Here is a 14063-nt window from a genome sequence, read left to right on the forward strand (position 1 = left end):
GTCATTTTAATAAACATTTCCTCACTGATAATCTGGATCACGTCACATCCCTCCATCGATGACATCTGGCATTTGCTCAGAAGGGCGGTATCAGAAATGTAAGCTAAAAATATTCCTTTAATATATTCTACTGGAGGAAATTAAAAGTCCACCCAACGGCATGTGCCCTGCAAAACACAGCTTGTGTCCTTTTAGAGCAAATTGCCCCCAAGAAGGAAACAGCAGGAGGTGATAAGGTACTATGGTCTGAGCAGACCTCTGCCTGCCAACTTCTCATAACCCCTTCCCCAGCTCTGCCAATAGCCAGAGGAATCGAATTTAGAAGTCGCTATCCTTTCTGAACTTTTTCCTATTAATAAAGTGGAGGGGAAGAACATGGATAACTTCTCCCTACCTTCACCCAGCTCATTGTGATGAGAAAAACACCTGAAATAAAAAAGGTTATAAGAGTAAGATCTTGCAGCACTGAAACAGTGAAATAAATACACATGAATGTATTTTTAACCCCCTGTAAAAACTGGAAGCAAAGAAATATATTGCAATGCACCTAAGGCTTTGCTGGTTGAAAGCGAAGCTGGAGGTTTCCTCATGCATTATGTAAAAGTGCCGCTATATATCTGCCTGCCTTGCAGTCTGGACTGTATACACTCATTTCAACACTGTAGTTTGGTCTTTCCAGTTTTCAAAACTAAAACAAACTTACAACTACAGTATTTTCCAACAAATAGAAAATATATTTTGCCAGTAGGTAGAACATGCTGCTAAAATGCTGCTATCCATTTCACATCTTTGAGACTTGGATAGTAAAACTCACGGCTATTAAAAATACTGAGTTTGTGGCCATGGCAAGCAGTGAGTCATTTTTTATTTTCTCCTTCTCTCGTCTTGAATGTGAACACGGAAATTATCTGGAAATTGTTGCTAGTGAAATATTATTCTCTGCAGATGCAAAAAGAAAGTAATTTTGGAGCTTGCCAAGCGTAAATCAGGAACGACTTTAATAGAGAGTTATCAGCCATGGCATGGTGAGAGAGGCTTCATCTTGATTTAATGAGAATGGGCTTGTACCTCCAAAGCAGCAAAATTAGAGCTCATGAATAACTTGTAGTGGAATATTTTCTCCTTAGCATCCAAGATAACAAATCTACAGACCCCAAGATTGAACAGTAATTATACAAAACAAGTTAATTACCAGTACTTGGAAAAAATAATTTCCTAGCAGGTGCATTCTTTTATCTTTCTGACATTTTGAAACAAACTTGTCAAATCCCCAGCACTGTGCTTTTTGGAGTTAAGTTTCTCTTCACTCTCATTTTGGATTTCTTACAAAACCATTGATCTCCTATACATTATATTGACCCTAAAGACATGGTTGCTAAGGGGGTCTGTTTGTTTATTTGTTTGGTTTGGTTTTTTCTAGTTAAGGATGGCCACTGATGAAGAACATTACAGTGTGATTTCCCGTTGATAGCACCTGTGGAAAGAGTTGGTTTTATTGTGGTACTTATAAAGTGTTATTCATGATGTCTTAACCATCATACCTATTAATAAGAAAGTGTCCATATCCCAGAATGTTGTGGGACATTGAAGGGCTGAATGTCTTTTCGAAAGAGATTTAGGTATTCCAGTGATGACAGCTGACCATGGAAAAGGAAAAGCCAAGAATTTTATAAATCTGTAGAATTGCTCCTCTCATAGTGAAGCTTTGAGGGACTTCGGAAGGGAAAGGAGGGGGGACTGGAAGCTATATAGGTCGTGCACTTGTTCTAGTGCCCAGTGGACGACAGTTTCCACTTGAAAGAAGAAAATTTTTTATGACAAGGCTGGGGAAACACTGGCAGAGGATGCCCAGAGAGGTGGTAGATGCCTCATCTCTGGAAATATTCAAGGTCAGGTTGGATGGGGCTCTAAGCAACCTGATCTAAGTGAAGATGTCCCTGCTTATTGCAGGGAGGTTGGACGAGATGGGCTTTAAAGAGTCCTTCCAACCCAAACTAGTCTATGATTCTATGATTCCAAAGGCTGGGTTTTGGTTGGGTGTTGATGGAGCCTAGGACATAATGCTGCTTTCGTCTCTCCATACCTTCTCTATTTGTAAAATACGGGAGTCATAATATTTTGATGCCTGCGCACACTGATCATTTGAAGATGGTCATCTAGCCCATACTAAATGTCCTTCCTATGGCTTACTTGGCCATATCACCGGACATTTCATCCGGCACATCCAAGAACTGCAACAGCTACAGTCACTATAAGGACACTGCAAAAGCTTCCTTGGTCAGCTCAGTCTTTAGACCTAGAGGAAAGGCTGTTAAATAATTTGCTCTGAATTCGTCTCTACCACGAGCCACCGAATGGCTTCCAGCTACCCAGTCCTTTACAAGAATTCAGCCTCAGTCCTTCACATATTAACTGAAAACAGGACTAACAGGGCTTATTGGTTCCTCTTTGCTACGTGTGTTGATCCACATACACCTTCATACCTACACAGGGTAGAAGCTGTTTGCTTGCTCGTGTTGACAATAGAAACAAGGGACTGTGAAGGGATTTACTTACAGGGTTGGGCCATGGCAATGGGCTCTTTAAATAGCAGTGTGACTTTTGTCTGTGTATCTGGATTTGATTATTGAGCAATTTTTTTAATGATCAGCAACAAAGTAAATAGGTTTATTGCACTTGAAGAGGCCTCTCTTCTCAAGTGACAGGTTATTGCACCTACTCAAATTATTGTGAGTGGAATGAAAAATACTACTATTAAAAGGCCAGGGCTTTTCATTGATCTGAATGTTCCTCTTTTAACAACTTTGGCAGCATCAAGGAGCCTTAAAGTGGGAGCAAATTATATTGGCATGTTTTAGTTTAAACATGAGTTTAAATGTGATTTTAAGCCAACTTTAAGGCCAACTGTTTGTAAAGGGGGCCTTAATGGAATTGGGAATTATGCCCAGAGCAAACACATTTCCTATTTGGCAGTGATTAGCAGTGTGTTAACAATTTAGTGTTCTAAATACAGGGTAACTAATTGCTAAGATACTTAAATACACCTTCAGATACAGCAATAGCGGGTTTAGAAATGTATTTTAGTAAGATTTGAGTAAGGAAGCTGTAGAAGATAGTACCAGGGCTTTGCAGAGGTATCCTGATGGATAGTTTATGGGCTGTGGGTTTGCAATTCTTGGGGATGCTTTTCCCCACAAAGCCTTGGGTTGGGGCATATTCTTCATGGAGACATGGTGGAAAGCCTTTTGTTTGAGGCATCTGAAACTGTAAAGAGGACAAAAGACTAAATAATACATAATACAGTACAAAGTATCCAGGAATGGATTGGATGGCCTTAGTAATTTCTGGACCTTGACTTTCTTTGTCTGAACTTTGCAGGGTTACACAGTTATTCTTTGCAGCCTTCACATCTTGTCACCAGAAAGGGCTTCTGGACCACATGTGCCCGAGCAGGGCACATACAGATAGCTGTTGATAGCCTGTAAATAACCCCATTTGTTTCTGTGCCTGAGCTACTGTGTCCTGCTTGACCCCCATGTGCAGCTCAGCTTTTCTGTGCAGTGAACCTCGTAGAAAAAGCACATCTTTGCTTTGTCACTGGGCTGATTTGCACCCTTCCTGCACCACGAGCATGGCTGGAGCTGTTAAATGTCATCCAGCGCTTGCTCAGCACGGACTGGAGAGTGCAGAAGGCAATGAACCTCTGCCTTCTGTGGGTTTTGCTATGAGCTAAGGTACCCCAGCACTCCATTATCTCAGTAATAGTGACCTGGGTATGTCTACTGGAGTACCATCACTGTGTTACATGAAATCCTTCTTCTCCCTTGATTTACCTTGGTCAGATTTTTTATCTGATTATGAGATTTTGAATTATCTTGCAGGATGGTAGTGGGTTGTTTGGTTTTTTTTTTCTTATTTCCCAAGGAAATGGAGATCAGGAAATGGAAACTTGGCAGTATCCTCCCCGTAAAAGTTTTTCTTCCTTGCTCACCATGCTGGCAAATATTTGTGCTCAGCTATTGGGAGAAACATTAACATTAGGAAGCTTCATTTACACTCATCCAACTACACTCATCCAACTTATAGGTCCCACAGTGACTCCATGTAAAACAAAAGCATGTGCCAAAAAGCGTAGGTGGAAAATCACTGCAGAAATATCCTAGTTTGACTGTGTGGGCCAGGGTAACATCATGGGAACTACAGTGTGAGACCTGGAGAGCCCATCACAGACAGATCTAAGAACCTCATGACTTCTTCAGGATTCACAGAGAACATTTCTGCTGAATATGGCAGTCTGGACACTGTGAAGGATAGATAAGGGTGTTTTTCAGAGTGCTTAGAGGAAATGCATGACTTCTGTATTTTGATTTTTTTTTATTATTTCTATTTTATTTTTTTTAATGTTATAGCCGTAGTGTAGTTTCATTGCTTAGGACTGGGACTCTGTCAGAGAGCTGAACTGTGTGTTTGTTGTGCTATAAGGGTAGAGCAAGTAAAATGTTTTTCAGGCAGAGGTGAGTGAACTTGTGCATCAAGACATTCACAGACAGTTAGGCAGATTTTGGTGTCAGATGTTACCGTTTCCTGTCTCTAACCTCACCTCTATTCAGGTCAAAGGGCTGGGACATTATAAAGTGGCAGTTGTTGTGATATTAGCGGAATTGCAAGGGATGAAATCACCAAGACATCCCCAGGAGGTCCGTGATGGAGTGCTAGGCCTGTGGGTTTCAGATCATCCTCACAACACAGAGATTCGCGACTGGGTGTCTGTGGGGGTGGTGGGCTCACAGGCCTGCTGGCAGTCCCCTCCTAGATTTATGGGACCCCGTGTTTTGGTTGCAAGACCCACACAAATGTGGATAAACCTGAGGATGACGAGGCCAAACAGGGCCACGCGTGCTTTCACACTGCAACATGATGACCTATATCTTGGTTGGTGACCTGAAGGGCAGCTGGTGCTGCCTGAGGAAGCCTCTGAGTAGCCAAGAGGCCCTACAGCCATCTCTTAGTGAACAGGCACAACAGCTATGGGGTGGCACAATCCTCTGCCAGAATCAAGTACCACAGGGTGACACAGACTGGAGACATGTCACATCTTCTTCTCATGAATCAGAGGGGTCTTGATGTATGTGCCATTGTTCCTCCACTGGGAGAGACTTCTGTTTAGAGAGGAGAGGTCTGGAAAAGGCTGAGTACCAACAGGCTGGGGCTATGAGGCTTGGGTGTTAGTCCAAGCTGCAGACCGTTTGCTCTCAGCTGGATATTTGAAGGGGTTTACAAGGGAGCAGTGACTGCCCCCTTTCCATGGCTCTCTGACATTTATTCTTTGGTTTCCTGTCAGTCTCTTTAGATCTGAGGGGATTTTTATTGAGGACTAATCACCACAGGTTTCTCAGCCCACTTTGCTCTGGAACGCTCTCCAAGCTCTGTTTCTCTGTTTTTAGGCCATCGCCCAGACCTCCACCACCATGACCCCCACCGTCCCTGCCGTGACAGAAGCCTACACGCGGACTCAGTACTGTAAGTGGCCATGCGAGTGTCCGAAGTCCCCACCTCGGTGCTCGGTAGGCATCAGCCTGGTCACAGACGGCTGCGACTGCTGCAAGATGTGTGCCAAACAGCGTGGAGAAAGTTGCACTGAGGCCGACACCTGTGATTTCCACAGGGGCTTGTACTGTGACTACAGTGGAGACAGACCTAGGTACGAAATAGGAGTATGTGCACGTAAGTGATGTACATATATTTTTGACTTAGATATACACTGGCAGCTCCCCTCGGTCTGAGCAGTGGCTGAGATTTATCTCATTAGATACTTGACTGTACACTCATCAGCTCCTCCGTCCATCCTCTTCCATTTCCTTATTGCTGTCTTCATTCTCAGGGCAGTTGGCTGGATGAGAAATGACATCTGAATTCTTGCTCTTTGAGTTGGCTGCAGCCAAGAGCAAGGAACAACCAGCATTTGAGGGTCTTCAGATTTGCAAGCAGATGATTCTGTATTTCCCCTAACAGGAGGAGGTGCTGTAGTGGTTTGGGAATGAAGAAAGGATATGCAGCTGGATTTAAAGACAAGCAATATGGGTGTCTACATGAAAACCATGACATTAAGGAGATGCTTTTGGCTTATTTCCACTAGCGGATCCCTAGGAATGATAGCACGTGGTATCCTGTCAAGGGGTCAAGGTCAGGGATGAGTCATCTCCTAGCAAAGTTTCTCAGTGACAAATTGAGGTCTGAGCCATAATTTTACAACAGTTTCAGTGACATTAGCTGCCATGAAGCAGAAGGATTTCTTCCTGCCTGTCATAACAAACTCTTGGTGGGATAATTCATGTGACTGGAATGTCTTCATTCAAGAAGAAGAGGACATAGAAATGAGGTAGTGTTTTGTGTGTCAAGGATATATTCACTTGTTCTGAGATCCAGAACATGAGGGGAGTCTGATCTGCTCATATATGTCATAAATAGTTGAAAATCATTACTCTAGGAATGATTAAAAGAGAAAGGATCATGAGTACAACCACATAGATAGCTGATCAGAAAAGATGCTGACTGTTGAGCAAGTTATTAGGACACGTTGGTTATGGCTTCAGATTCATAAACAGGGAAAAGCCATTTAGAGAGACAGTCTTCTAGGCTGGAACATAACCGCAAATGATGTACTATTAGAAAATGTAAAGCTGGAAGGCAACCTGGAGGACACCTGATTGCGAGATGAATAGGTAGAATAACCGATCCACAGGGAAGAGAAAAGATTGCAAACAGTGTGATTCAGTAAACTTAGAATATCAGCAGAAGCTTCACAAGGGACAAGTGTGAGGAGTAGAGAGGTTCAGGGTAGCTGGCAGTTTCTCACAGAAATGTTACTAGGGGCTGTTCCTCAGCGGTAGAGGGACGGGAAGTGTAGTAAAAAAAGAACTTGGCTTTGCATTAGCTCAGCCACAAAGAACAAGCATGTAGAAAGTGCAATCTAACCAGATTTTTGTAGGATATGGGCAAAATAACAGCAAGCGAAGGTATGTGCAAGGAGACGTAAAAACTGTGATTGTCAAGATTAGAAAGGATCCACGGGTAAGAAATGAGGCTATGAGATCATTCAAATGTGTTGTCTGGAGTGTGTGTGGAGCATTCATGGGAGGTCTGTAAGAACAGGTTAGACAAACATCTGTCAAGAATGACATCGTTACAGCTGGCCCTGCACTGGGAGATGAAAACAAGCTGGACGTTTTCTTAAAGCTACCTCAGCCTTCCTAGACCTCTTTAAAGACCTTCATGTTGCTACATGTTTATTTATTTAAATGCTTGCTTTCTTAGTTCGATTGTTGGTTTGTTTGTTTGTTTGTTTTTGTAGACCTCCCATACATCACAGGCATTCAGTATGCCCATGGCAACAGCACTGTGATGTGGGACTGATCCCAGCTTCCCCGGTCAGGTCTGGAAGGATTCCCAACCCAATGCACTTTTACATCCCTATTGTGATGACAATATATCCCCTATTCTGTGACATTTATGGTTGTATGGTAAGGGGCATTGTGGCCCTGAGGGACAGGAGAAGTAGATCTTTCCATGGTTAGGAAATGAAGCGGCTTGTCTCTGGCTGCCATAGAATCTGCGGTCTTCCTCTTGCTTTCAGCATCCAAGTAAAGGCACACAACAGCTTCTGCTGACATCTTCTTTCTCATGCACTGGGTGATATATAGACTGCATCACTCCACTCTGAGTACACCAGCTAGTGCCCTGACCACAAGAGCAAGACTCCTGTGCTGGGTGTTGGGGACTAACTGCTGTGAGGAATTTGCTTTGCAACTGGATGCCAAAAGCTATGTCTAGAGAGTGCAGTGCAGGCAGGACTACAGAAACAATATAATCTGTGGAAAATAAAGATCCTGAAAGAGTTAGGAACTGGTGTTGGTAAAGGGAAGGGGGTGAAACTGTGGGAAATTCCGGCTGTATCTAGACTGGCATGCTGAAGTGTGTCCCAGGACACCTGGATGTCACATAGGAGCCCGCTGGGAGTCACTACAGCTCTCACGTTGTTGTTGGCTGCAGAGACAGCAGGGTGCTGACCACAGGCCCAGGGGGGAGGCAGGTGTGCATGTGGGGCCAGGAACTGTGAACTGCTCCCAAATTGCCTGATTTAGACACAGATTCAGCATGGTTCTGCATGAAGGCATTCAACAGCCCCTTTGTCTATGTTTGGGGGTGTCCTCATGATGAACCTCTTGATGTATGAGACCTGCAGGAGGCTGAGTTAACACAGCCCAGGAGGAATATGCTGGTAGCAAAACACCAGGAAATACAGCATTTTCTTGGACCGTCATAATCCATGTACAGACCTAGAAGTTTAACCGAATTCTCAGCTCTGGCTCCAGCACTGAGTAACGTCTCTTCAATGCAAAGGCTGAAGCCATTTATCAAAATTGGAGACAAGCATGAACTGGAGATCTGGATCTGGGCTTCAAATTCCAACAAGTCTCATTTCTGTGAAGAAGAAGGGATTTGAGTTTGGTGTTTTCATTCAGCCCATTCTCAAAATAGGAAGCCTTTGCAATATTTTAATCCAGCATCTCAACGCGTGTTGGCCCTGACGCAGCCACATTGCAGCTCCATTTCCGACCAGACTTAAAAGTGGCGCAAACTGATGGCTGCGTGTGCACTGCCTCCGTGTGACCAAATGAGAAACTGAAGCTTGGAGTTTCCGTTAGAAGATTTCTGCCACTGATTCCAAATAATTGTCCATAACTCCGAAACAACAAAGTTGCTACCTTATGGGACTTGTGTCTGATTTCCTGAATCAATGTGATTCTTGTTCACAGCCAATCAAAAAGCTTGATTTATTTTTTTTTTTGTGATTTTGTTTAAAAATATACATCAAATACTAATTTTCATGGCTTTATAATGTGTTCCTTCGTTTTCCAAGAAAACTATTCAGGGATAAACTGGGTGGGATCTAGTTGCCTAAATATAGGAATCCAGTGCCATTTTAGGTGCTCCTTTGCTAGTTTTGTCTATCTTCCCGCTTCTGCTTCAGGAAGGTACAGATGTTGTGCTGAGCTGCGACATAATTGCAGCTCCACATATTCCTCTCACATTCCTGAAAACCTCAAATTTCACTCAGTATCTCTTTCAATTGCTTGTATTTCTGCTACTGCAAATAACTTTTACCAGCATGCCATGAAATGATTTTTTAAGTGAGCATTTGTGGATAAAACTTGTTTTATTTTCTAACTTCTTTTTTTTTTTCCATAAAGCATTGAAATTTTTTATTTTTTTTTTTTTTTTTTTGCTGTGATTCAGAATGAAAGCAGTTTCCTAGATGGCATGACCACATTTGGCTCAGCATCACGCTGAGCACATCGCCCCACAGCACTGCTGTGTCTCCACATTGGCTCCATTAGCGCGGGGAACAGCTTGGTAAAGAAACACATCAGCACCCTTTGTTGCCAATAGTATTTTAACAGTGCCCTGTGTGTTTTTCTTTTTCTTTCCTTTCAGAGATTGTCGGTGTAGGATGTGTCCTCAACGGAGTCAGGTATAACAATGGGGACACGTTTCAGCCCAACTGCAAATACAACTGCACGTGCATCAACGGGGCTGTGGGCTGTATTCCCATGTGCACAAACTCACGCCCTCCCCTCGTCTGGTGCCCAAACCCAAAGCTGATTAAGATGGCAGGGAAGTGCTGCGAGCAGTGGATTTGTGATGACTCCAAGAAAATCAGGAAGACATCTCCACGCCACATCTCCTCTGCAGGTATGGTGGGAGTGAGGTGGACCTCTCCTTTGCCATCGGGCATCTGAAGTGAGAGTCTCTACAACCAAAGTACCAGCTTGTACTGCCAGACCTGGCAGGCGCCTAGTCTTTGTGGGAACAAGGCACAGAGACTCCCGTACAGCATGTAGTGAAGGACAGGACATGCAAACGCCAGTGGCGTGCTTGAAGTCCCCAGCAGCAACATGAGATTCATCAAACACGCCTCTGTGACAAAGCCCCCTTTGAAGAACACATCCGCTGGCACTTTGAAGATGTCACAAGTCCTTTTTACTTAGCCTTTTTTTTTTTTTTATTTTTCAGTCTGGGCCCTCTGGAAAACAGAATGGGCTCAGTTTAATTTTTTCCTGGATTATACTGCTTTAGTAGTATGATTTTAAAGCCCCTGTATCTTAGTAGTCCCAAACTTACAAAACATCTTGAAAACAGTTGTGATGGTGGAAGTTTCACTGCCAATTTGCCTAAATTGTCTTTGTGTTAGTATAGCTTTTCAGTGATTCCGGACTGATTACATTATTGAACTACCTGTCTTATGTATCACATAAGGAATCTTCTTTCGTCACACTTGCATTCATGGTGGGGATCGTATAACATGGTCCCAAATGTTTAAGATGGGCTCACCTTGCCATATGTCTTAATTTTATCCTCATCACACCCTGTGTTTCAATGTAGTGACATTAGCCCCATTAGCCCCATTTTACAGACTGTCTCACAAAAGCAGAGCTGCAGGAGACAGAGGAAGCTGCTTGTCAATCAGGATTTTGGTTCCTTGATGGTAAGGTTTTTTCCCAGTCGTTGGTCTGCATTTTTGTCGCACAAAACAAAGCCTCAGTCTCCATTTTGTAGGTTAAACCCACCAGACTTCAGGGCTCACTTCTGGTAGCTTTGAACTGTGAGGTAGGTCCAAACTCAAAACATCTCCTGATGAAATTGGCCTTCGGTCTTCATGGCCTGTGTCCCAAAATGGGCATAACACAGCTTTCCTTGCCTGACTTTTCCTCTTATAAGGAGAAGTCTTGTAGAAGTGAGACTAGAATTTATTATATTTAATAATTAATGTAATAATAAATAGGATAGTGAGCAAGCTCAACGCAGCAGAGGTTTGACTGTGGGCTGTACTGTGAGTTGCAGACCAGTGGGGACTTTGGCCGAGGCTGTGAAGGAACCTGAACTGGGGTTGTCGGCTGCTTTCAAAACAGAGCCCACCCTTTCTTCAAGTGGCTGCTGAGCTCCCCGAGAGCTATTCAAGCTGCTCTTCCTCCCACTGAAAGGCTGTGGCTGCTTCCCAAGCCCCTCGGCCATCCAGCAAAGACTGTCAGCCACTTTCTGCTACAGAGAATCAATTGAATGGGCTCAGAAATAAACCTTCACGGTGAGATCAGATTCTCATCCCTTTTCTGCACTGGTTGGCGCAGGCCTCTGTAATTAAGTGTTTGTATTGTGGCAGCACCTGGGGGTCCCAGACAAGGACCCCCTTGTGCGATGCTGCACAAGAAACAAGCCCTGGCCCCGAGCGCTCACAGCACTGGAGGGTCTGACACAAGTAGGTCAGTGGCAAAGGGGGTGGGATGAGGCAGTTCACAGGAATGCTGAGCCACTTCGCTGTGATTTAATTATTTGGGTTAGTGGCCTGAATGCGTAATGAGCTGGGGAGAGGGCGTTTAATATGGAAAGCTGCCCTGGCTGAATAATGTGGGGTTAATCTGGTCTCTGCAGCGTACGAGGGAGAGGACGAAGCCTGGCAGAAGAACTGCATCGTTCACACCTCACCCTGGAGTCCCTGCTCAAAGACCTGCGGGCTGGGCATCTCCACCAGGATATCCAATGACAACGACCAGTGCCGGCTCCTGAAGGAAAGCCGCCTGTGCAACATGCGACCCTGCGAGGTGGATATAACCAAGCACATTAAGGTGGGGACTCAGTTTCTCAATGCACCCCTTGAGCTTTGCCTGGACACGGGGTCAGCCTTTGCTCGTCAGCATTCAGTCCTCTGAGGGCTGCACTTCCACATGGATTTACTGTGCTGCAGAGAGGTCCAAAACGTGTCCTCCCTGTACTACCACACACTGATATGAAAACCTTCCCCTGAGAGCTGTAATTCCAGCCAAAAGGTCCTTGCAAGGAAAGGCAAGCCAAGCCCACGGCACTCACTGTTAGTTTGGACAGACCTATGACTCAGCTAGTGGAAAAGCAATGCTTCACTGCTGATCAAGGCTATGAACTGTGTTTTGCAAGTATCCTGCTTGCAGCTTCTGGGTGCATATGTCTAAATGTGTAAAACTGCCACACCCTCTAGATCAGGGCTGTAAAATGCTTCAAAACCCTTTAAATATTGGGAAGGTGCTTTGCGTGTCCTACCTGTGTCAGCAATGAATATTAACCTGTCTCTTTTTCTGTTCCTCTCTGATCTAGCCTGGGAAGAAGTGCTTGGCTGTCTACAGGGCCAATGAACCAACGAACTACACCATCTCAGGATGTGTGAGCAAAAGTCCATACAGACCCAAATATTGCGGCGTCTGCACAGACAACAGGTGCTGCACACCCTACAAGTCCAAGACTATTGAAGTGAGGTTTCAGTGCCCAGATGGAACTGAGTTTTCCTGGAAAATCCTGTGGATCAATGCTTGTTTTTGCAACCTGAACTGCAAGAACCCAAATGACATCTTTGCCGACTTGGCGCATTACCACGATTACTCTGAAATCGCTAATTGAATTGGCTGAATGCTGGAATTGACCCATTGCTCTGATTTTACAGAGGTTTTAAAATAAAAGGAGAATCTTTCATCCACTGCCAATGTACAATTTGTTTTTTTCCTGAGTTAGGATGTCAAATCTCCTTGTTTTGCCACACTGTTTTCAGAGAGGCCTTGAACAAGCAGGGTTTTCAACTCAGATCTCTATCCATTAATGGCAGCCAGAAATTCCTCTATGCACAGATTCCAGACATAAATGACAGTCCTGTTGGGACTGCCATTTATTAGGCCAGCAGTTTAATTGCCCAAAGGACAGAACAGTACACTAATATGACAGCAAAAATATGGCTGTCAGTAGCTTAAACATGAGCCTCAGACATCATTACTGTCATTTCTTGAATAACGTGGTCTAAGCTGGAACATGAGCATTGGCGTATATGTTTTATTTTCAACATCAGACTTCAGTCTTTGATGCTGGTGACCCTCAAGACTAGACTCTGGTCTCTGTCACACTGAGATCTGTCCTAGAAATTCTCCCTCTGTCATTGTCAGTCAGATCCCACTCCATGGTGAAGTTCATGGGAAGAACCTAGGGTTTCTCCTTAAATCTCTGTGCAAGGAGTCTCTGTTTCACCTCACTAGGATGGGACAAAGATCCTCTGTGTCCTGCTCTCCTTGGGCTCACCCTGATCTCTTGCACCAGGGATATTTTTACAGTTTCTTTACCAGCTCTGATCTTCATCAGCCTGAATGCTCTGAATCCAAAATGACCACCCCAGAGCTCGTATTTTCAAAATAGATCTTCTTGCTCATGCGTTACATACTGCTTGTAGGTTAGCTCTGCAGACCTGAAGAAAGCGAGATGAAGGACAAGACCTCATAGGCCCGTTTATTCACATAGAAACGGTGTGGTCTGTGCTTGGGAACCAGCAGCTCCTCCTCCCTGTGGTGTTACCAGCACACAGGTCCTGCTTCCCACTGCCACCTTGCCAGTGACACATACCTTCCTTTTGCATGGCTGGGGTGGAGGAAAGGAGACACATGCTAATAGAGAAAGGAGATGTATGTTAGGCTTACTATTAGCTCTGTGGATGAGTGGGTGCAAAATGGGAGGACAACCCTTGGCATAGCTTCTGGTGCATCAGTTGCAACTGGGCTGCTGCTTAGGGTAAACATCAATGTAAACATTTTCTGCAGAAGTGGTTTCACATGTAAATGTCAGCTAAGAGAAGAAAAAAACCCTGCCATTACCTTTCCAACCAATAAATTTCTTATCGCTGAAGCATACTGGAGCCAGTTTTTCTTCAGTGAGTTGTTGGTACCATGGTATGTTTGCTGGTGCTTCACTTGGGAGAGCTGAGCAGTAGAAATGTGTTTCTGTATGGGGAACTGTAGTCTCTGCTTGCAAAATCCCTGGTGGCATAGCAGATCTGCTGAGTGACACAAGGACCGCAGACTGGATCAGCATGGGACTGAAATTCAGATGATGTAACTGTTTTAAATCAGTCACTTATTTTGCTTTAGTTCCAGTTGGCAAGTTGTCTGTCTTCATCTTGATAACCCAGAGGAAGCTAGATTAGTTCCCAGGAGACATAAATC

At 44.2% G+C, this 14063-nt stretch overlaps 1 protein-coding gene across 1 annotated transcript in view; it reads left to right on the plus strand.

The window, feature by feature from the left end:
- CCN4 (cellular communication network factor 4) overlaps positions 1-12565 on the plus strand; it is a 38917-nt gene extending 26352 nt beyond the window's left edge. The window contains exons 2-5 of the mRNA XM_074573676.1: positions 5445-5724; positions 9496-9753; positions 11488-11681; positions 12184-12565. Of these exons, the coding sequence (XP_074429777.1) occupies positions 5445-5724; positions 9496-9753; positions 11488-11681; positions 12184-12483 (1032 nt within the window). The 3' untranslated portion in view covers positions 12484-12565. The remainder of the gene's footprint in view (positions 1-5444; positions 5725-9495; positions 9754-11487; positions 11682-12183) is intronic.
- Positions 12566-14063: the final 1498 nt, after the last annotated feature.

Source organism: Larus michahellis, chromosome 2, assembly GCF_964199755.1.
Source record: "Larus michahellis chromosome 2, bLarMic1.1, whole genome shotgun sequence".
Lineage (NCBI taxonomy): Eukaryota > Metazoa > Chordata > Aves > Charadriiformes > Laridae > Larus > Larus michahellis.